The sequence below is a fragment of the Rutilus rutilus genome (genome assembly GCF_951802725.1).
Source record: "Rutilus rutilus genome assembly, chromosome: 19".
NCBI classification, from domain to species: Eukaryota; Metazoa; Chordata; class Actinopteri; order Cypriniformes; family Leuciscidae; genus Rutilus; species Rutilus rutilus.
This window is the reverse complement of record NC_140232.1, coordinates 2,836,493-2,860,923: the sequence shown is the minus strand read 5'-3', so window position 1 is coordinate 2,860,923 and position 24,431 is coordinate 2,836,493. Positions and strand designations below refer to the sequence as shown.

General features: G+C 40.3%; 1 protein-coding gene across 1 annotated transcript in view; it reads left to right on the top strand.

The window, feature by feature from the left end:
- cacna1db (calcium channel, voltage-dependent, L type, alpha 1D subunit, b) overlaps window positions 1-24,431 on the top strand; it is a 102,231-nt gene that overhangs the window by 21,893 nt on the left and 55,907 nt on the right. Inside the window, exons 5-14 of the mRNA XM_084389806.1 lie at window positions 8,253-8,395; window positions 9,232-9,384; window positions 10,541-10,737; window positions 12,564-12,667; window positions 12,774-12,943; window positions 13,747-13,824; window positions 15,838-15,922; window positions 16,097-16,123; window positions 16,352-16,509; window positions 17,757-17,982. Coding sequence (XP_084245932.1) covers window positions 8,253-8,395; window positions 9,232-9,384; window positions 10,541-10,737; window positions 12,564-12,667; window positions 12,774-12,943; window positions 13,747-13,824; window positions 15,838-15,922; window positions 16,097-16,123; window positions 16,352-16,509; window positions 17,757-17,982 — 1,341 coding nt within the window. The remainder of the gene's footprint in view (window positions 1-8,252; window positions 8,396-9,231; window positions 9,385-10,540; window positions 10,738-12,563; window positions 12,668-12,773; window positions 12,944-13,746; window positions 13,825-15,837; window positions 15,923-16,096; window positions 16,124-16,351; window positions 16,510-17,756; window positions 17,983-24,431) is intronic.

Here is a 24,431-nt window from a genome sequence, read left to right as displayed (position 1 = left end):
AAACATTTTAGTAACTAAACTGAATTTTATTAGGTTTAGTGACAACATGTTACAATGTTTATATGGTACAATTTCTGGTAAGCTATGCTTTTTTTTATTATTGCTTGAAACTAATTTCACGATTTCAATTCAATTCAATTCTTGTGATTTGATTTAATATTGACTAATTTGGACAAATATTAGGTACACAAGATAAGTGTTAATTTTTCTCAAGAAAAGCTCCCCTAATGCTGTAAACATACAGAGAGCCCTATCAGCTGGCAGTATTATTTAAGGTTAAAAATAATGCGTTTTTTTATTATAATAACAACTTTATTTAATGATATAAATAAAAATATAATAAATATGTAATATAGTACACTTATTTAGCTAAATACTCTCTATAGCTCTTTTTTTCTAGCCAACTAACGTGCTATAGCCTATATTATGGTCATTAGATGGCTTTCCTGAGGTAAATGTTATGTGACATAATTGTTCTCCAGCTGTTTTATTGACCCTTTCCGCGGTTGAAAAACACTGATTGATTGATATTATGTATGATGAATATACATTTTGGTAAGTTACTGTTCCTTTTAACATTGTTCATTCGTGTTTATTTACTATTAGCTAGTAGAGATGATCAGTTCACGTGCCGCTAGGGATCTGTCACGTCACATTTACAAGCGCCAAAACGGTATTTATTGTTTGAATTTCGTAATAGAAATAACAGGAAATAACATAAAAGTCCAGGAACACTGGTTGAGATCATAACAGCGTGATTGGCTACGGCGCTCAGGGCTGAAAATCGTGCCGTAATTAGAAGCCTTTAACGGTCTTCAGACAGAGCGAACACAAATAAGCACGAGGCCATTTGAAAGCAGCAGTCAAATGCACCGAATTGAGTTGAAATAATCTTGGCTATTGGACCCGCAGTCCGACCCGCGCCCACACCCGCACGCGACAGGGAAATATTATTCCACCCGTTGCATAAAATATTGACCTTTTCCTTATGCGAGCGAGGATTAGTGAGGATGCCCCCTGTTGAGGAGATGCTGGCCAGCTGTCTTTCACATGGTGAGGCGTCTGCGTTAAAGGCCTTGCCATCTAAACCGCTTCAGACCACCTCGTGGTTAAATGGCAAGGCATATGCAGTGGTGGGTCAGGCTAGTGGAAATCAGGGAGAAGGAGAAGAACTTCCTTGGTGCATTCACCCCTCGTGAATCCAACACATCAACTTGACCTTTAAAAGTGACTGACTTTTCAGTTCCCTAGTAAAAATGCAGCAATGAGAAATCATGAATAATTTCCACAATGTACAAAACAAGTAATGTAGTCCTAAAATCACAGAATGTCATGCTACTGTATTAATTCGTTAATTAATGAATTAACGAAAAGTGAAAAGTAGGGTCTACAGTTTAAAACGATATTGTCACATTCTTGTTCTGTCTAGTCTTTGTTTTCATTGTCTTTGTTTGGTTTAGTCCTAGTGTACTCATTTGTTGTCATAGTTTCTAATTAGCTACACCTGTTCCCGGTTCCTTTGATTAGTCTCCTTGTGTGATCATTTATCTTAGTTACTTTTGTTCAGTGTTCAGTCTCATTTATGTTCATGTGGTTGTGCTATTCTGTAGTCCTGCCGATCTCCTGCATGTTACGTTTTGGATTTATTCATTAAAGACTGTTTTTGTTGATATCCTTCGTCATTGTGCGCTTTATACAGCCACAATGTTACAAACTATTCAACAAGAAAATAATAAGTAAATTATTGTTAAAATTGTTTATTTGTAAATAAATATATGAGCAATCTTATAATTTATAGTAAAAAACAGTAAACGGGCATTCCCAAAAGCTTTTGTGTTATGCATCACATGCGCATATTTATTTAAATTACTTTTTTCTTATTTTTGTCATCAGTTATGTACAGTAGTTTATCAATTACTCAAACCCACAAGACTTTTGCAAATTATTTTTTAATATTCTCTTCTAATTTTTTCCATGCAACCAAACTTTCAAGATTCAAAAAGTTCATAAAGACATTATAAAAGGAATCCATATGAACCAAGCAGTTAATCAACATCTAATGAAGAGACATGTTAACTTAATCTGATGAACAGGTTTAGTCAAGGCTTTAACTCGTAAGAAAAATGTTGCTCAAAGCACATTCATAAAACACATCAAATATGGTAAACATTAGTTCTCGCCTAAAAGTGCTAGCTTTTGTGTTTAGCATCAAATGTGGTGTTCAAATGCATGTGCTTAATGATGTTTTAATGATGACGAATTGGTATTTTGGGTTGGCCTATAATTTGACATCATGATTAAACAGCTCTGCTGGAAGAAGCTCATGTCAACTAGTAATTGTTGAAAGGATTTGAGTAAATATGCCAAGGATTTTGGCACAAAGCTGGCAACTGTTCACAAGGGCTTACAACCTGATTAAATGTCTGATCTATGATCTATGACCTGATTTAATGTGATTAACTGCAGTCAGGCAGGAGGAAATCCAGTGCTTGAGGTCAGAGGTCATGGTAGATGTCGGATCCTTAGGGATCACGCTGAATCTCATCTGTGGCGTCCTCTAGCCCTGGCGCCAGATGAGTGTCATTTCATACAGATCCATGAAATAACAAAAAGAGAAAACCCACCTGGCTTGACATTGGACAAATGCCCTCTGAAACAAATGCGAGACTAATTTAAATCTGATCAGCTAAACCATTTCAGGAGGTGGTTTGAGATGCATTCTAGACTTAACTGGACAAGTTTAGATGCATGTAGTTGTTGAAGCCACATATGTAAGTTTTATTTCTCCCAAACTAGGCCCATTATGTCTCGAAGTTATTTGTAATGTTGCACTGCCTTTAGCTTGTGTCTTTGTCATCACTATAGCTTTCACACTTGTCAACATCAGCATTTTTTTTCAGTGCCATGAAATTCACTACAACATGGTGTTACTTTCCTAAACTTCTTGAATATTGCTTTTCATCTCACTTTACCACCATAACCATCTGTGCAAAGTTTACCTTGTTAGTAGTTTGTACTGTAACTGTATTTAACAGACCTTTGATAAAGGGTCATCAACAGATTCTCTTTTGTCTATATCTATTTGCACATGATTAAGAACACACACAGTAAACTCCTAATAATAAAGGTTTTTTTTGCAGTGATGTCATATAGAGAAACCATTTTTTTTTATTCCCTATAAAACCTTTCTGTGAACATTGCTTAAAATAACCTTTTTTTTTTTCTTAGTGTGAAGAACTTTTTAATAATCTAAAGAACATTTTTCCACCATAAAAAACCTTTTGTAGAATAGAAAGGTTACATGGATTGGCCGAAGACAGTCCATGACATCATTAAAGGGGCATTTCACCCATTTGAACATTGTTTTTTATTTAAAGTGGGTCATATATGTAGTCGAAATGTAAAAGAAATTTTGAATTTGGTGCCTTTGTGACCGAGAAAAGACAAAAAATAACTTCAGGACGCATTTGTATGAAAGACAACAACTCCCACAATGCACCACAATGCACCACAATGCACCACATTGCACAGCTCCGAAAGCCACTCCCACTAATCCAGAAAGCGCATATCTGCCTATAAGAGAAATCACTCTTCCGTCTACAAGGCTAGCTACCACCAGAGCTTGAAATTAATTTCACATTCACACAAAATGTCTAGTTAGTTGGCGAACTCATTAGTGCATTACTCCTCGTTTGTATTTCTTTCGAAAAGGTGAATTATTGCATGGTACCTGGATGTTCAGTCAGAAAATATGCGGTGCCAAACTAGGAAACTAGTTCACAACACAAACGTCCGTGTCCTCGTCTGATTCAGAGATTTCGTCCAGGAGAAATTGTCATCGTTGAAAATCTTTGCCACAGACGGACTCTATCTCTGTGTTCGTAGCGGTTCGTAGTTGCATAGTGAGATCACCGGCGCCACCAGTCCGCCCTAACCCGAGCCAGTCCGGGCTCCTCGTCCGCGGCAGGCAGGTCTTCTGCCTCGGCGGCTCTTCTTCGCTATAATGCGGCTTGTAAAGGTAGCCACAAACACCTGATTCAAGCATCAGACTTCCGAAATCCTCTTCCTCTAGTCTATATCATATTGAGTACTCTCCTCCGCTATTGTCATAACTTTACATCTGTCTCCACAGCGCCTGTTAGCTTAGCTTCAAACAAGATGGAGGATATTGCTTTCAGTTTCAGAGAGTAAAGTCCCACCCACTGATCTGTAATAGGTCTGTAGCGTGAGCGGGTCCCGCCCCCTGGGAAAGATGAGGAACTAGTGCTTGTAGTCGCAACAGAAATCCACCCTTTTTACACTTCCTCCTACAATGACGCAAAATGACGATTTTTGCGTCATTGTAGGAGGAAGTGTAAGAGGTAAATAACGGATTTCTCCCGTCTCAGGGGAAAATGAGAGAGTGTTGCACAACCATTCAATAGTATGACTGGGTTTCTAACAATGCAAAGCTTAATGCAAATGAGTGAAGTGTCCCTTTAATGGAGTGCTAATGAGTATAAGAGGATGCCTACATATCATCAGCTTTTTTTGTCTTCAGGAGCTCTTTACATTACATTTACGTTTACATTGAATCATTTTGCAGAAACTTTTATCCAAAGCGACTAAGCAGCTGTTGGTTTGCAAAATAGCATGTGGTGAAGTGAGCTACAAATGGAAAACCTGAGCAAGCATTTTAGGAAGTGTATACCTTCATGATCGCAGGTTTCTGGGTGAGGAGCATGCACGTTCAGTACTCAAGGGTTCTGAATGCGACCATTGTGACAAGATCACAATGAAGAAGCTCCGGCCTTATTCTTGAGGGAATGAGGGGACAAGCATCTGTACCTCGTGGCTCAGGCCCCGCTGTAGCTGTAGCCTGGAAGAGGAGGATGCGGTTGAGGAGAGCGAGGATATTATTTGTACTGAGCCCTCTCAGCTTGCAAACACCATATACGGGGAGCTGTTAGATGTTATGGCCTGCGCCAGAACCAGATTGGATCTGGTATGGGGGCGTGAGAAGCAGGAAGTTCCTCGTCGCAGAATCTATGGGCGGTTCCTGTAAGGCCATAATTGTCCCTCCCCATGAGCCTTCCGTTTCTTCCCGTAGAGAGCTTAACTTTTCAAGCTCCTTGCCATCTAAGCTGCTACAAACCACCTTGCGATTAAATGGCAGGGTGTATGTGCCAGCGGGTCTTACACACTATGGCTGTGTTGCAGGCCTGCCAGGTGGATCTGCTGAGAGATCTGGATCAGGGGCAGGGGTTGTCTCCTAAAGCAGTCTCTGAACTGCTTTGTACCACAGACTTAGCCAGCCAAGCTACCAAACAAACAGCCGCTGCGATTGGTCGTTCAATGGAAGTGATGGTGGTGAGGTCGAGGCAGACATCAGGGAAAAAGATAAAAATGTTCTCCTCGGTGCCTCGGTCTTGCCTTCTGAGCTTTTCGGCACGTCTGTGGAAATGGTGATCGAGAGGTTTAGAGAGACAAGGGCGCAGTCAGCAGCGTTCAAGAAGTACATCCAAATTCACCCAAAGCCTCTGGGGGTCCTGGCCCGTCACAGTCTGATAACTGGAGGCAGGCCAGAGGAAGACTATGGTCACTCATGCACCGTCTCTGAGGAGTATAGAGCACAGAGGAGGTGTGACGCCAGGAGGAAGAGAAAAGACTTGAGCGAGGTAATTAATTGGAAGCGGTTCAGTAAGGAAGATCTGATTGCTGAGGAGCAGTAACAAGAAGTAACACCGAGAAGGGTGTGGGGGCACAAGATGTAGCTGTAGATGCACAACTTTGGTTGTGCCAAAGTGCTTACAACAGGCTATGAGGATGGACCGATGATGCAATTGGCAAGTTTTGTACATATTTGCAAACCGCCTTCTGACAGGGTCACATTTCTTGATGGTTAAGCATTTTTCAATTCCTTCCCCAAATAAATTTTGGTATTTAAGTAAGGAAACACTTCTGGTGTTGGAACTAAAGTAACAAGAAGTCTGGACAAAATCCTGCTCTTGTTGCTTTCATCATACTTATCTTAGTATTAGGTTTCCCCTTTGTGAAGCAGCGGCTCCAAGGTCTATAGCCTTAAGTGACCTAGGCTCCCTTTGGTTAGCTGCTTTGATACCCCTTAGGGTAGGGCAGGATAATTGAAGCTAGGTTGGGACAGTTTTATCCCTCTGTTTAATTGTTCCCCTTCCCAGCTATGTTGTTGTGGAGAAGGGTTGCTCCCCTCTGGTGGGATACTACTTCTACCCCACAGGGTTGGGCAAAGTGAGCTAAAGTAGTGGGAAATTGGATCCCTCTGTTTAGTTTATCTCCCTCTCCAACGATTGTTGGATTATGAAGTAGGGTCTTTGGTCCCCTTTGATCGGGTACCCACCTTAGGTTTGAAGCAGGGTAAACTGAGTATTGTAGGACATTATATATCCCCTCTATTTAGTTTGCTTCCTTCTACAACTACTATTGGGTCTTTAAGTAGGGGTGTATGCTCCCTTTTGGATGGGTGTGTTTTTTAAGGCCTCTCTATTTGACTCATGTTGAACATAAAACAGAAATAGACAATGCTAACAAGTTGAGGAAGTTTGACTAGGGGGCATCCCTCCTTGTTATCTGTCACTTACTATTGCTAGCGCTAGTAAAAAAAAAAACTAACTAACCACTGGTTATAACATGTCCTTGATGAGTGTTTTACCTAAAGCAGGGTTCGAGCTGCTTCCCACAGTATTCTTGGGTCTTTAAGTAGGTTTAATTTTCCTTGAGGTTGAGCTGTGCCTAAGACTCCCACTTGGAGGAGCAGCAACATCAATGTTTGCAGCTGCTGAGGTTTTAGCGCCTTGTAGGCTCTCTTTGGTATGATGCTCTTTAGGACCTTAGGGTTGAGTAAGGTGTTTATTCCCTCCCCAACTATCTTGGGTCTTAAAGTAGGGTCCTTTGATGCCCTTTGAAGCTCTAGTTGATCCATGTTAGGAACCTAACAATTAGAGGTAGCTTGCCTGATAAGTATTCATCCTTGTTATTCTGCACTCTTTCTTTAGATGAGTAATAGAAGTCTTGCTGGATCCTGGAGAAATACAAGCAGGGAGAGAGCACTCTCCCCCAATTGTTCTGGGCTAGGTATGTAGAGCGGGAGCTCTCCTGCATCTCCCTGAGGGGTTGAGTTTGATGACGAGAATCTTTAGCATATATGTTTCTCGTATTTGGGTTGCATTCTCCCCCTGGAAGTAGTGGTAATATCCAAGGTCATAATTGAAAATACTCTCCCTTTGGCGAATACTCCTTCAAAGGAGGGTTGTTGAGGCCAGGACTTCACTTGTTATAAGACCATAGAAGCATGGATATCTTAAATTATTGGAAGATAGTGGCTTAGGGAGTGGTACCACTAGACAGTCTATGTGAGTCTTTGGGAATGCACCCTTGATTGACACTCTGACTCTGACTTATGTTATGCCCATTATATTTGTGCAAATTCACAGCTAGAGTGGTGGGTATTTGTTCCCCATAGTGTCAATCCAAGATGCAGTGTTGAAGTTCCACTTTGAAAAGGAGCGTCTCAGGTTACATCTGTAACCATGGTTCCCTGAGAAGGGGAACAAGACACTGCTTCTCGTTGCCATGCCTTTGGCCTGTCTGCGTGTCTCCTTCAGACAAAAGACATATATTGATGTAAATGTATGTGACGTAAATTGATGACGTATATTACAAGCACCCTCTTATACTCACGAGCGCTCCGCTAATGATGTCATTGACTGTCTCGGGCAATAAATTTGGCGTGTTTTCTCACGTGCTTCAGACACTGGTCACGCTGATGGTGTTCCACATAGCGTCAATCCAAGATGCAGTGTCTCTTTCCCCTTTCTCAGGGAACCATAGTTACTTTCGTTACCTGTGACGTTCTCCATGTTACACTGTTCATGCAGTTGTATTCAGCAGTAACACTAGCTAGGAGAAAATACATTTGTAGTAAATAAGGTCTGAGGTCCGAGTCAAAGGAAGCACTAATTATCGTAATTGTTATTTCAGCAAAACCACTACTGACGTGATCTGCAATACTAAGCACACTGTAAAAAAACATTTTTTTAAGATTGGAGAAAATAATATTTCTGTTTTCTACTTCAAGTTTAATTCAATGTGTTACTTGCCATTTCTTTGTAATTACTTGTGAAATTTATTAGCAATTTCTGAGTGAAAATTGTTCCTTAAGACTGATGAATTGTTCATAAGAAAATTGTTCATTAAGACTGATGAGTGTGTGTGTGTGTGTGTGTGTGTGTTCATAGTCTCTTCAGTGTTGTGCTGGAGCTGATAACCAAAGATCGAGATGTCAGCGGGCAGACAGGTGGAAAGCCGGGCGGCTTCGATGTCAAGGCTTTACGAGCGTTCAGAGTTCTGCGGCCCCTTCGTCTGGTCTCAGGAGTACCAAGTGCGTCCACATCTTTACCCAGCATTCACTGACAGAACAGCCTAATAACATGCTGATAATAACACTCTCAGCTGCTCGTGCATCCCTATTAAAAAGAAGTACACTTTAGCACACTTTTAAAAAATTCATATATTTTCAAAGTAAATACTTGAATGCGAACTAAATATAATGTTTTGGGACTTTTAATTACATGATAGTTACAATGAAATGAAACTGTATTATAGTTTAAAATTTATATTAAATGCAATTATTTAAACTTAAGTAGGACTTTTATCTTCATATGTATTTTCATAATTACTTCTAATGTCACTGAAATATGGTTAAAGTGTATTGTCGAATGTACTGACAAGCATTTATGGTAAACTAAAATGCACATGTCATGTACTTAAATATACTTTATACACTATATAAATGTAATATCAAATACACTACAGTTAATTATAATCAAGTGCTTTATCTGATTTAATATGTTAATCAACACATAAAAAGTGTACTTTTAAGCATGACAAAAGATTATTAAAACATAATGATTAAAATGTACTTTTAGGTGAAACTTTTAATTTGACATTATTACAAAGTGCACTTTTTAAAAGTGTACTTAAGTGTGTTAAGAAACATGAAATTGAACATTTAGGACAGTTTCATGACCTCTATGATGGCAAATAAATGTTGTAAAAGTACACTTAAGTGGCCTTTTATTTCATTAATTTTATACATTTTAGATGCAAATATACTAATCAAATCTTCTAATTTAGATTAGAAGATTTGAAGTACACTACCAGTGCAAAATTAAGCACACTTTTTTTCATAAGGGTTTTGTGTGTGTGTGTGTGTAGGCTTACAGGTGGTGCTGAACTCCATAATTAAAGCCATGGTTCCTCTGCTTCACATCGCTCTGCTCGTACTCTTCGTCATCATCATCTACGCCATCATCGGTCTGGAGCTGTTCATTGGGAAGATGCACTCAACCTGCTATCTAAACGGCTCGCGTCAGTGTGTTCTCACATTCATTCGATTATTTACAAATGATAAAAGCTCTCTTTCTAAAATGTATTTTGGAGTACACACATCATAATGTTATCTTAAAGGGATAGTTCACCCAAAAATGAAAATTAGCCAATGATTTACTCTCCCTCAAGCCATCCTAGGTGTGTATGACATTCTTCTTTCAGACGAATACAATCAGAGTTATATTAAAAAAATGTCCTGGTTCTTCCAAGCTTTATAATGGGAGTGAATGGCCGTTTCTGTTTTGAAGTGCATAAAACTGCATCTATCCATGATAAAAGTGCATCTATCCATCATAATCTATCCATCATAAAACTGCATCTATCCATCATAAAAGTACATCTATCCATCACAAAAGTGCATCTATCCATCATAAAAGTGCATCTATCCATGATAAAAGTGTATCTATCCATCATAAAAGTGCATCTATTCATGATAAAAGTGATGGATAGATGGGTAGATGCACTTTTATCATGGATAGATGCACTTTTATGATGGATAGATTATGATGGATAGATGCACTTTTATCATGGATAGATGCACTTTTATGATGGATAGATACACTTTTATCATGGATAGATGCACTTTTATGATGGATAGATGCACTTTTATGGTGGATAGATGCACTTTTGTGATGGATAGATGTACTTTTATGTTGGATAGATGCACTTTTATGATGGATAGATGCACTTTTATGATGGACTTTATGATGGATAGATGCACTTTTATGATGGATAGATGCACTTTTATGATGGATAGATGTACTTTTATGATGGATAGATGCACTTTTATGATGGATAGATGCACTTTTATGATGGACTTTATGATGGATAGATGCACTTTTATGATGGATAGATGCACTTTTATGATGGATAGATGCACTTTTATGGACTTCAAAACAGAAACGGCCATTCACTGCCATTAGAGCCAGGACATTTTTTAATATAACTCTGATTGTATTCGTCTGAAAGAAGAATGTCATATACAACTAGGATGACTTGAGGGAGAGTAAATCATGGGCTAATTTTCATTTTTGGGTGAACTATCCCTATAAAGATATCCTGACTAGTATGTTCATACACACAGTAAAAATGGCACCTTTTCCTGAGAATGAGCCTCATGTTTCTCTCCACACAGGTACATTAGCAGAAGAGGATCCTGCTCCCTGTTCTCTTTCAGGTCATGGGCGTCACTGCCCTGTCAATGGCACCGTGTGTCGGGACGGCTGGCATGGGCCCAACAACGGCATCACGAACTTTGATAACTTCTTGTTTGCCATGTTGACTGTGTTCCAGTGTATCACCATGGAGGGCTGGACGGATGTGCTGTACTGGGTGAGACTTGCACTGAATTCAAGCAATAGTAGTATATCACTAGCTGATAGTGTTTCCATTACCCTTCAAATTGCGCAAATTGAAATTGAGAATTGAAAATACGCCCAATGGAAACACGTACATTTTGCAAAAACTCCCATATATCGCAAAAACAAAACTTTGCTCACATGAGGAGGTTTTACAGGCAATTCGAAAAAGTAATATTTAGCAAAACTGCAATGCAAACAGTTTTTGTGCTTTTACAGGTGCATTTGCGTAACAGTCGATCAGTCTTTAAAGATGACGCGATATGTTTGGACAGAGTTCTTTATTAAACTCAGAAAAGACAAAAGTATCACAGGAATACTGGATTATTAACAACAAAGAAATGCCACAATTTCTCAAGATCTTGAAGCAGAAGGAGTGAGAAACACTCATATGAGCCGCTCTCAGGATAGACATTGACATTAATGCTGTGAAAACACGTCTATATCTCCTTCCATTGATAATAATGGCTAGTGCGGCGGCTGAGATATACGTAAACCTACCAACATCTGTTGCCATGATTTTTGGAACGACTTATAGTGAGAGGAAAAAATGATGTTTTAGTCGCATAACATTCAGTTAAAGGAAATGCTGTCATGTCACAATAGTTTTTTATCGACGTTTAGAAAATATCGCAAAAGTTTTGCGTAAATCTGTAATGGAAACGTGGCTCCTGACGTTCCTCTTTCCTGCAGGTCGTGTCCACTTCCGCTCTAAGCGCTTTTCCATGACACACACACACACACACACACACAGAGCTCAATAGATGCTAATGAGATTGACCCTCTAAGACTGCAGACAGAAGACGGGCAAAATTGAGACCTCAGGAAAACCTCAGCCTCTGTTTATTAGTGGTGGAGAAGAAACACAAATCAAGTATACTTGAATAAAAGTACAGATATCCTAAGAAAATAATATTCTTGTAAAAGTTGTACTTGTAAGTACTGAGTACTTGTAAAAGATGGCCAGAACCCCATTCGCAGCTGGACTGGCGTCTCACAGCGCTGATGAACCACAATGTCCACAATCAAGACTTTCATACAATGGGCTTAAACAGTTTGTCCTTTACCACAGGGCGCAAATAGTTCGCAAATAACTGACAGACATGACACAAATATGATTTTCATACAAATCATAATCAATACTTAAATGTTGCTTTAGCTACTTATTTTTAGTGCTCTAAATAATGCAAAAAAAAAAAAAAAAAATATATATATATATATATATTTTTTTTTATTTACTTTAAAAGTCCATTTGCTGGCCAGTGGAAGTTCATTATATACAATTATGTCAGTAACACTTTACAAATAAAGCTGTATGTATAAAGTACATGTTAATTTTAGCAACTTTAGTACTGTGTAAATATGCTACTGTTCATTGTTAACTGAACTGATGTTAATGTATTCAACCTTACTGTAAAGTGCTACCTGTATGTCTTTATCGTGAATATTCAGTTTAATTCACTTCTCACATCTTCTTTGATAGCCTGCAAAAAGTAGTAACCTGCTATTGTTAACTTAAAGAGCTATTTTTTACTTCATTTAAGCCATCATTTTCTTTTTTCTTTATTTTAAAACCAATTTTGGTAACAATTACCAATTTTGTTGGAATAAATCAATGTATTTAGGTTGATTCAGCAATATTATTAAATAATATTTTTACTTGAATAAAAACAGTTAATTTAGATTAGGTTTCAGTGTATATGATTAGCAGTATCATAATAGGAAACTCAGACAGAATTGGCCAGTTTTGTTGCCGGATTTGATAACGTGAGTTAATGTGAGAGATGTTGTGTGTTTCAGATGAATGACGCCATGGGTTTTGAGTTGCCTTGGGTCTATTTTGTCAGTCTGGTCATTTTCGGCTCCTTCTTTGTCCTCAATCTAGTACTGGGAGTTCTCAGTGGGTGAGTTCTTTTATAAAATGCTGTCCACAATCAGTTTCTGTACTTCCCATTGTCATAGATACGCCTTTAAAAATGGCATGAGTTTGTCTGTGTGTGTCCACCGCAGCGAGTTCTCTAAGGAGCGCGAGAAGGCCAAGGCTCGTGGAGATTTCCAGAAACTGCGTGAGAAACAGCAGCTTGAAGAGGATCTGAAGGGATATCTGGATTGGATCACACAAGCTGAGGACATCGACCCTGATAATGATGAAGAGGGAGATCAGGAGGCCAAACGCAACCGTACGTCAGACACGACTCGTTTTTTTTATCTGTTTAAAACGCACACGGTCATTTTCTATCCAAAGATCATACTGGAATCAAATCGATAATGTTGACAACAATTCCACGTTTGTCAGATTTAAGCGTTCAGTTTATGCATCCACCCATCAAAACCAGCCCTGTGTTGTGTGAGCTATGCTAGTTTAGTTCAGTCCAAACACAGTATGAGTCAGTAAGTGGATTGTGGGACACAGTAATGAATTTTAGGCTTGGACAAAGCTGAAACTTGAATTTTATCAGGAATTTGGCTGACGCAAAACACAAGACGAGGACTCACAGCACCTGTATGTGTTCATTCAAGCAGTCGACCTGTGTGCTGTTTTTATTTTAAGATTGAGCATTGAAAGACTTCCTCTTAAATAGCATTAATGACGGACAGCATCAGGTTTATTAGGCTTCTGTCGCTTTAAGGCCGAACGCACGCATCTAAATATGCTTGTTAAATCTAAAAAGAGTTTTACTGATGGATCAAAAACCCCATAATGGAAAATCTACCACCCAAATTTATTATGCATTATGCATTTATTATGCACTGTGCATTAGTGAATGTATTTGTAGCTCTGCTGAGTAGTGAAGGTGTGATTGTAGTTTTCTCTTTAGCTTTGCTTTATTACGCTTCAGAACCGCACCAGCACTTTCTGTGTCCCTCCTGTTTCTCTCTCTTCTGTCTGTCTGTCTGTCTGTCTGTCTGTCTGTAGTGCTGCTGTGTGTTTGTGCCGTAGATGCTCATAGCTGTTCTCTGTTTGAATGCATGTGAACTGAAGGGGTGACGCTGGGCGATCTGTCCCACGGGAAGAGCGAGGGAAACTCGGGCTGGTTCAGTCAGTCCACTGAGACTCAGGGTAAATCTGTGTCTGTGTACACTGTGTGTGTGTGTGTGTGTCTGTGTCTGTGTTTGAGTGTGACTGACATATGCATAACAACATATTCAATGAAAACAACAATGCATTGAATATAGTGGTAAGAGACAAAGCACAAATTACCCTGTAAGTTTTGTGTTTGTTGTTTAACTGTATTTGTTAGTTAGTCTATTCACATTAAATGTAGTTACATTTCTTGTTTCTCACCTTTTGCATCTTTGCATGCTTCATCAAACTTGTACCTTTCATATATATATATATATATATATATATATATATATATACACCATTTTTTGTCACAATCAACCATTTTCAGCATTTATAACCTATCCACCTTAGTTTGCACTGCGTAAAGTTATTTTCTTTGAATATGCAAGATTTCTGAATCATTTACTGCTATTGGTAAAAATCTTGAAGAATAAAGTGCAGTAAATGGTAAAACTATTTGCATTACAAACTACTGTGTAAATATCGAGCAGCATAACGGACTGGTTTGGTCAGATAACTGGAAGTGAATGACACCGGACGGCTCACACAATTAAGTCGCAAATGTCCAAGTGACAAAAATAAGGTGGACAGGTCATGCCAAGATCAAATCCCAAAGACCTCGAGCAACATTTATGGTGTATTTTTTGTTATTACGACACCAAGTGTGACTCAAAATGATTGCATTTAGGGATTTTCGTTAAATAAGCTACAATCTACATTTAGGCTGAGATTAATAGGGCATTATGATATCTGTAAGGTATGAGGTATATGTGAATATTCCCTTGTCTCTATGATTCATTCATATGATTTTTATTTCCTGACTAGCGGATGACATGTCGAACCTCTACTCTACCATTAACTCTTTTAGAGTCTTTTGGAAAAAATGTGTGAAACTTGTTAAACGAATCGCACACAATCACAGGATTCTGGATATCATTGGCAGACAAGGATAGGCCTACATCTATAGCCGCATTTCCATTACAGATTTGCACAAAACTTTTGCGATATTTTCTAAATGTCGATAAAAAACTATTGCGAAATGATGTAATGCGACTAAAGTGTTTTTAGTCCTTTTTTAGAAAATGTTTCCTCTCACGATAAGTCGTTCCAAAGATCATGGCGACGGATGTCACGGATGTTTATGTATATCTCATCCAGCGCAAAGATATATTCCTTTTTCGAGTTGCCTGAAAGACCACCTCACCTCAAAAAACACTTTGTTTGCTTTATATGGGAGTTTTTGCAAAATTGCCGTGTTTCCATTGGGCATATTTTCAATTCGCGCAATTTGAAGGGTAGCCTAATGGAAACACGGCTTATGTTACCTTAAAAAACTTAAAGACATTTCAGTACACAGGATGTTGCACACATATTTGATTGTGACATGCCCTTCATGTGTTTGGTCTCCGCTCACTGTTTCCTGCTATTTACACTTTTAATTGTGTCCAGGTGTTCTTTATCAGTAAGTGCAAATGGCGATAGATACTATTACACAAGTGTAAATGGCAACAAAAAGAATTTTCTTTGCACTAATATAAAACAGTATGCAATAATAATAACAACAATATATTCAATGTACTGTATATGATTTGATTTATTAAATGGATGCTGCCTTATTTAGACATTACTTGTCTTGTCCCTGTCCCATTCCGGTTAAGGTGAAGACCTGGTTGTTGCTCCGTTGCAGGATGTAGATGTGATTTTGCAGGACACGTGTGAAAGAGATAAATCCACTACTATTGTACTATGTAAATATTGATTTACATTAGTTGGAAAGCCTATTTGCCATTACATTGGATGATAACTTGTCAATAAGCTTTGTTATTTGTGACCAGCACTCGATTCGTCCAGGTTTGAGTGAGACAATGAAAAAAATGAAAAAAGTCTGTATTTAAAACGATGTAAACTCAAATCTTACCAGTGTTAGATGGCTTGTAAGTCCCTCTGCATTACAGTAGTGTAAAAGGCTCTCTTGTACTCATGTGTGCATGTCTTGTGTCTCTGCAGCAAGTGTCCCCATAAGTGAGAACGAATCTGTGAACACGGAGAACCCAGAAGACAACGAGAAAATCTTCTGCTGTGGACGCGTCTGGTAAGCGATCCAGTTTTACATCTAATCATGAAGCTCAAAGTTTTTCTAATGTATCTGCAATGCACAAACTCCCAGCTCTTGTATCTTTATTGAAATATTAACCAGTTGTCACAGAAGTTTTTCGTCAGCTTGTAGCGTGGCATGAAGTGATGCCATTTCTTTCACTTTTTTCAGTCAGAAATTGTCAAAGTCGAAGTTCAGGTCAGTGGCTCAGTGTGTGTTCAGAGCTGACGTCAGCATGTGTGTTTGCTGTTGTCTTATTGATGTCATTTCACCTCATCATTTTGCATGTCGGTGTGTATGTGCTCTTTGGGCTTTGATGCTTGCTGTTTATGTTGTGTTTGAAATTAACACATTCATGGGCGTTGCATCTCATTAAATCACAGCTCGATGTTTCACTCACTGGTCGATCGCATGTTTTCTCTGCAGCCGCTGGCGTCGCTGGAACAGGTTTTGTCGCAGAAAGTGCCGAGCTGTGGTGAAATCCACCGTCTTCTACTGGCTGGTGATTCTGCTGGTGTTCCTCAACACACTCACGATATCATCCGAGCATTATAACCAGGCCGACTGGCTCACAGAGGTCCAGGGTGAGGAACACACACACACTCACTGAAACCAATGTTGCTTTACACACTCCTCCAAAAAAATATTATGAAATATGACAAATTTTTTTTGGTAACACTTTACAATAAGGTTCCAGTAGTTTACATTAGTTAACTACCTTAGTTAAAATGAACTAAGAATGAATAATACTTCTACAGCATTTTTTTAATCTTAGTTAATATTAATTTTAACATTTACTAATACATTATTAAAATCAAAGGTTGAATTAGTTAATGCACTGTGAACTAACATGAACAAACAATGAACAGCTGTATTTTTATTACCTAACGTTAACAAAGATTAACTAATACAGTAACAAATGTATTACTCATGATTAGTTCATGTTAGTTAATACATTAACTAATGTTAACTAATGAAACTTATTGTAAAGTGTTAAGATTTTTCTAAAGTCACACTGTCCTGCGGTTAAAGTTACAGCAGTCATTGAGTTTTAACAGACCTCAGGTCACGTAAGGAGAGGCTTGTATCCACAAATCAGTCTGAATTAAAAAATAATTGTGTTTATGGTGGTAAAAGTAGGTAAATAACTCATCCACATAGATATTACCTCTTTGTCATGTCATAATCAAACTTGAAATGATTAGATTATGTTTTTTTAGTGAGCAATCAGTTAGGTAAATTAAAGGTTAATCTTCTTGTCTGTGACCATCATTACACTTGCAGTGTTTACAGAGCTTTTAATGCACAACATGGAGGCATGTGTGTGTGTGTGTGTGTGTGTGTGCGCGCATTTCAATGAAAGCAGCGCATGCACATTAATATAGAACAGTGATTAAACTGACTGGAACTACTTGTGCATTAAACGATTTTAATGCACATCTTCTTGCCATTCAGAATTGAGTATTTATACAGACCATTGTATAAACTGATATATAGTTGAATGTAAGTTGAATATTAACAAATAAAATATACATGCTCATATAGTTATTATTTTGGAATAAATGTAAAAATGCTTACAACTATTAACTGTTTTCTTGATAGTGTAAGTGATGTTTGTTTATTATCTTTGAAAAATGTGTCACATTAGGTGTAAGTGTAACATGAATTTACATTAAAATAAGCATTAAACATAAAACTGATGACTTTTACTCCCCATATCAGAACACCACTGCTGTACACACCTTTGTTTGTCAGAACAAAACTGAGTAAAGTTTGATTACTGACAACAATGAACTGACCGCTTGTTGTGTTGTGATGTGTTTGTCTGCAGATGTGGCGAACAAGGTGTTGTTAGCCCTGTTCACATGTGAGATGCTGATAAAGATGTACAGTCTGGGGCTTCAGGCATACTTCGTGTCGCTCTTCAACCGCTTCGACTGCTTCGTGGTTTGCGGAGGCATTGTGGAGACGATCCTCGTGGAGTTTGAGATCATGTCTCCGCTCGGCATCTCTGTGTTTCGCTGCGTTCGACTCCTCAGGATCTTTAAAGTCACACGGTGAGAGACAGCTCAGATGATCAGATGCCTTCACATCATGCTGTAATTACTGACGACTATATGTGACCCTGGATCACAAAACCAGTCACGAGTCGCACGGGTATATCTGTGGCAATAGCCAACAATACATTGTATGGGTCAGAATGATCGATTTTTCTTTTATGCCAAAAATCATTAGGATATTAAGTAAAGATCATGTTCCATGAAGATATTTTGTAAATTTCCTACCTTACATATATACTGTATATAAAATCGTAAACATAAATGGACAACTTTAAAGGTGATTTTCGATTTTTTTGCACCCTCAGATTCCAGATTTTCAATAGTTGTATCTCGGCCAAATATTGTCCTATCCTAACAAACCACACATCAATGGAAAGCTTATTTATTCAGCTTTCAGAGGGGTCACATATTGTCTTTGCCAGACTCTGGCATTAAACTTATTTGTTTCTCTTACTTGCATTTAAAAAAGTAAGCAAGATTACAAAACAAAACATTTTTTTTTTTTTAAACTGCTTAATACACACATTTTCAAAATGTTGCCTCTTTTTTTTCAAACCTTTACACACAGATCCAAGAATTGCACACACAAAATGCAAAACGCCTCACATCTCTTGCAAAATGAAGCACTGCATTCAAAATATCACAAACACATCTCAAAAGCAATCATGTGTCTTACGTTGCAAACACCTTTGCCATAATATTATATTTTTGGATATATCATATACACACACAGTTATTCAAAAGTTAAAGCTCTTCTTTCATGAGCTTCTATGTACATTTCTGTACAAGATTGAAAGTATTTGGCTGAGAGATGTTGAAAAATTCACGATAAACACGAAAGCAAGATTGAAACCAAATATATATATATTTTTTTTACTGTAAGCATTTGTGGTTGTGAATACAGAATTGCACAGTCCGAAAAACCTATAACTTGACCTTTGGCCTATTTATAGGCCTATTCTAAAGCCATGATTGGTTGGTGTTCAGTAAAGCAATGAGTGTTTGCACATGTGAGGAGTGTGTGTGAGTGTGTGTGAGGAGTGTGTGTGTGAGGCTCTGATGAATTAGTGTGGTATTTTGATAGGTTGTGTTTGAAAAAGAAAATCAAGACACTTCCTGTTAGATTTTTGTGTGTTAGATAGATAATTGTGTGTTGTATTTTGCAAAAAGTGTTTTATGAAACTGAGTCGAAGGCCGAGAATTAGTGTATGGTTTTACAGATTTGGTGTGTGTTTCTGGTGTTTGAGTGTCAGGTTTCAGAAATTGTGTGACAAGTAAGGATTTTGTGTGTAAGCAGTTGAAAAAAAAAAACTGTAGTTAAGTGCTTGCCAATAGGAGGTTCTGTTTTAATTGTTGTAACACATTTTGTTTTATGTGATGAATAACAAAAAATGTTTTTTTTTTTTTTAAAAGGAGTCATAACCTGCAATTTTCACTTTTCCACGAGAATCAATGTATGTTATGATCGACTAACGATTATACACTGGCCGGGAAGCCGATATTTAAAAGTGAAGCGTTTGTTTACCTCAGAGTAAATAAACCAGCGCGCGTGCACGCGCACTCAAATACGAGATTTTGATTTCAGCTCCCTCTTGACGTCATGAGGTAGTAGGATATACCATATATGGACACCGCAGCAGGAAGCCCCCCTTCCCCTCTCCCCCTCATATTCAGTTCAGTCGAGAAAGATGGAGAAACCGAGTGCACACCGGACTTGCTCTGTGGTTGATTGCCATAAAAAACATGTAAATGTGTTTTATCTCCCAAAATCGGACGAAACTATCAGGGACCAGTGGATGAAATTCATTTTTAATGACGCTGTCCCAACAACCCTTTCAACTGGCGTGCAGAGCCATATAGAGCGTCCACGACAGCCAAAACATCGCATTGATCTCGCGAGACAATAATGCCTTCAGAAATAAGGGTAAAAGTAGGTCTGTGTTTATTTTTTTTCCACTTTTCTTTTTTAGAAGGGCCTGAAAGACTATAATACAGCAGTAGGTATCCAATGTAATACTAAGTTATGACTCCTTTAACAAAATTTTTCAAGGCTTGCACCTTGGAACGTATTTTAAGGTTTGCGTTCGCAAATGGATCTAACAGAGGGGTTTGAGACAGGCCCAGACATCTACATATTCCAATATACTTGGGTCTAGAGACAGCACGGCTATGGAGCGAGGCCCAGGGCTGAAGAGACGCTTGCAAGCCATCTCTCTCCCGAGTCAGCATCGTCCTTTAAAGCACCGACATTACCTTCCAAGCCACTCAGAAACACTTCGGCTTTGGTGGGTTAAGCTTATTCGGTGGCAGGTCAGGCCGTGGCGTGCTTGCACACAATATCCATTCTGCAGGCATACCAGGCTTACCTATTGAAAGACATGAGCGAGAGTGAGTAGGTCAGCACTGATGTGATTTGCGAATTACGTCAGGCAGCAGATTTATCTCTCTGTGCCACCAAGGAGATGCCAAAGTCAGTGGGCTGTTCTATGGCAGCCCTGGTGGCCAAGGAGAGACATCTCAGGAATGAAAGAAAGAGAAAAATCTTCCTTCTGGACGCCCCGCTTTCCCCTGCTGGCCTATTCGGTGACTCAGTAAATACTGTCATCGATAGGTTTCAAGAATAAAAAGAAAGCAGGGGGCGGCGTTCCAGAAATTCCTACCACTCCGCGTTCATGTCTTTTGGACTGCTGGGCGGGAGCAGTCCCGGCTGTCGACCAGCTCCTCACACCGGGCGCAGCAAAAACAGAGTGTTGCGTCACGCACTCCCCCACAAAAAGAATGGGATGTGGCGCGGCGCTCTCAGGCGAAGTCCTCCAAGGGCAAACCGGATCTGAGGACTGTTATTGCTGCGAAGAAGGCTTTGTCTAAGAGGAAGTCCTGACGCCACTCGCGTCAGGCTTCTAAGGGTAGTCCGCACCGAGAGAAAACTGAGTTCACCTGAGTATGGTGCCTGTTCTCTCTCAGTGCCCTCAAGGGGCCGTTCTGCCAACCTCGCCTTTATGCCGGGGCGTAGAGGGTCCCAGCGATCATTTTTCCGAGGGGCGCTTGCTCCCTCCGAGGAGGGGCCTAGAGCAGTTGTTCCCTGCCGGTGCGCCGTTACAGGGCACTGTGTCTGCTGCTCGAAATACTCTAGAGGCCAGTCTCGAGAGACTGGTACCCGAAGTAGATTTTCTGGCAGAGTGGAAAAGTCTTCCAAATATATCTTAGTGGGTCTCGCAGACGATCGAAAACAGTTACGCTGTTCAGTTCAGGTCTCGTCCACCACGATTCAGAGGGGTCCTGCCCACAGTGGTGGGCCCCCAGCAGGCTCTGGTAATGGAACTAGAGGTAAAAGCTCTTCTGCAAAAGGAGGCTATAGAACGAGTTCCTCCTCCCAGAAGGGAGTCTGGGTATTACAAGCAGGTACTTCATTGCCCCAAAGAAGGATGGGGGATTGCGTCCAATTTTAGATCTGCGCCTGTTAAATCGCTCAGTAGAGAAAGCTCAAATTCAAAATGCTCACTCTCAAGCAGATCGTGTCACAAATCAGATCCGAGGACTGGTTTGTCACGATAGATCTAAAGGACGCGTACTTCCATGTTTCCATCCTTCCACAACACGGGAAGTTCCTGAGGTTTACTTTCGGGGGCAAAGCTTACTAATCTCGTGTTTTTCTGTTCGGCCTAGCCTTGTCACCCCGTACATTCACGAAGTGTATGGACGCAGCTCTGGCTCCGCTGCGACGATTGGTTGATTCTAGCTCAATCGGAGAATCAGGCGGTTCAGCATTGAGATGTCGTTCTGGCTCACATCAAAAAGTTGGGGCTGAGGTTGAATACCAACAAAAGTGTGATATCTCCACTATAGAGGACCACTTTTCTGGGTGTGGTATGGGATTCGACGACGATGCAGGCACACCTGTCTCCTGGTCGTATTGCTTCGATTCTCTCAGCCATGAAACAAGTGAAGCTAGGCCAGCCGCTCACTGTAAAGCAGTTTCAGAGACTTTTAGGTCTGATGGCAGCTGCGTCCAATGTTATACCTTGCAGCCTGTTGTACATGAGACCGTTGCAGTGGTGGCTCAGGACCAAGGGGTTGTCCCCGAGGGGAAACCTGCTCCGCATGATCAAGGTCACGCGGCGATGCCTTCATGCTTTAGTCATGTGGAAAGAACCTTGGTTCCTGTCCCAAGGGCCCGTGCTGGGAGCTCCTTGTCGTCGGGTCACGCTAATGACAGTCACCCATCCCGAGGTCTGTGGCAGGACCATCATCTATCGTAGCATATAAATTGTCTAGAAATGTTGGCGGTGTTCAAGGCTCTGAAACACTTCCTCCCAGACCTGAGAGGGCCATCATGTGCTTGTTCGGTCAGACAACACATTGGTGGTCTCTTACATAAATCATCAGGGGGGCCTGCGATCGCGCCCCTTATACAAGCTGGCCCGCCAGATCCTCCTGTGGGCCCAGGGGAAGCTAAATCAGGGGTCAGACATCCTGTCGAGGCAGGGACAGAGGCCCGGGGAATGGAGACTCCACCCCGAGGTGATGGAGCTCCTATGGAAGAACTTGAGAGCACCAGTTGGACCCGGTTAACTGCCCGGTGGGTGCAGTGCTAGAGTTCCTGCAGGAGCACTTCTCCGCAGGGTTATCCCCTTCCACACTGAAGGTGTACGTGGCGGCACTAGCTGCTTACCATGTCCCTTTGAGTGGAGTTTCCCTGGGGAGATACCCATTAATAACACGTTTGCTTCTTGGCACTTTGAGGCTGAGCCCAGCAGTCTGCATAATGGTGCCGACATGGGACTTGGCCATTGTATTGGAAGGCCTCTCCCTAGCTCCGTTCGAGCCCATTGAAGAAGTTTCTGAGAAATACCTTACTCTAAAAACCTTCTTCTTGCTATTTCGTCTCTCAAAAGAATTGGAGACATTCAAGCACTCTCGGTTTCTCCCTCGTGCCTGGAATTCTCGCCTGGCATGGTAAAGTCCTTCCTTCATCCTAGGCCAGGCTATGTTCCAAAGGTCCCTACTAATATTGTTAGACCAATAGTACTGGAGGCTTTCTGTCCTCCTCCTTTTCTGACGTCAGACCAAGAGAAACTAAATCTGCTCTGCCCTGTTAGGGCCCTAGATGTTTATGTCCACAGAGCTGCCCTGTGGAGGAAATCTGAACAGCTGTTTGTTTGTTTTGGGTCACCCAGGAAGGGGTGTCCTGCATCTAAGCAGAGGATGAGCAAGTGGGTGGTTGAGGCTATCTTACTTGCTTATGAGTCGGTTGGTCAGCTTTCACCTTTGGCTGTACGAACTCACTCGACTAGGAGTATGGCTGCTTCTAAAGCTTTATTGTCAGGAGTTTCCCTACAAGATGTTTGTGATGCGGCAGGCACACATTCGTGAGGTTCAACGATCTTGACTTCAGCTCCACTTCAGGGGTGCAGGTGTTTTCATCCGAATCTGACTTCACACGGACAAGATTTGTCACAAGATTTGCTCTTATGGCGACGTGGGTATTAGTGTTTCCATAGCGTTTCGGCCCTTGAAAGCAAACGTCTCGGTTACTTATGTAACCCTAGTTCCCTGAAGAGGGATCGAGACGCCGCGTCGTCCTCCCATACTTCCGGCATCTCGTGATCGACTTGCCTTCAGCCTATCAGAAGCTGACGCTGTTATGATTCAGGGGTGCTTTATAGTTTCCTGGTCGATGATGTCACCCGCTTATGACGTTATGTCACGCCATTGGACTGATTCCATACTTGCTTCATGACGCAATCACGCAGGGGCGTTCCCACAGCATTTCGACGCAGCGTCTCGTTCCCTCTTCAGGGGACTAGGGTTACATACGTAACCGAGACGTTTTCTGTTGAAAACGGTGTCGTGTAAGTGGCCCCTAAGTTAATAACTAATGATCTTTGCAGCGGAAGTGAGTCAATCAAAACTAGCTTTAGCTGGACAATAACTTTATTCTAGAGCTGCTGTAAAGCCAAAACAATCTCTGTTACTTTAATTCCTATTATCACTGTAAAGCTGCTTTGAAACAATCTACAGTGGGTATGGAAAGTATTCAGACCCCCTTAAATTTTTCACTCTTTGTTATATTGCAGCCATTTGCTAAAATCATTTTGTCACAAGTTTGTCCTGTCTTGTTTTGCACTTGGGTGTTTGTTGTGTTGAGCCATGTGCTCGTGTTTATTGTTAGCCCCGCCCTTCTTGTTATCTTGTTATTGGTTTAATTAATTCCACCTGTTGTCATCGTTACCTTCTTTTGTTTGCCTCCCTATTTAGTCTCCTTGTGTCTGTTGCACTGTGCTGTTACGTTGTCTAATGTTCTTGTGTTTGTTTCCCAGTGTTTTGGTTTGTTTATATTATTCTAGTGTTTTCCCCCCCGCGTGGGAGTTTTGTTTATCATTGTATTTTGCTTTTATTTTATTAAAATCCCATTTTGGTTTTCTGCAATTGAGTCCTCAGTTTTG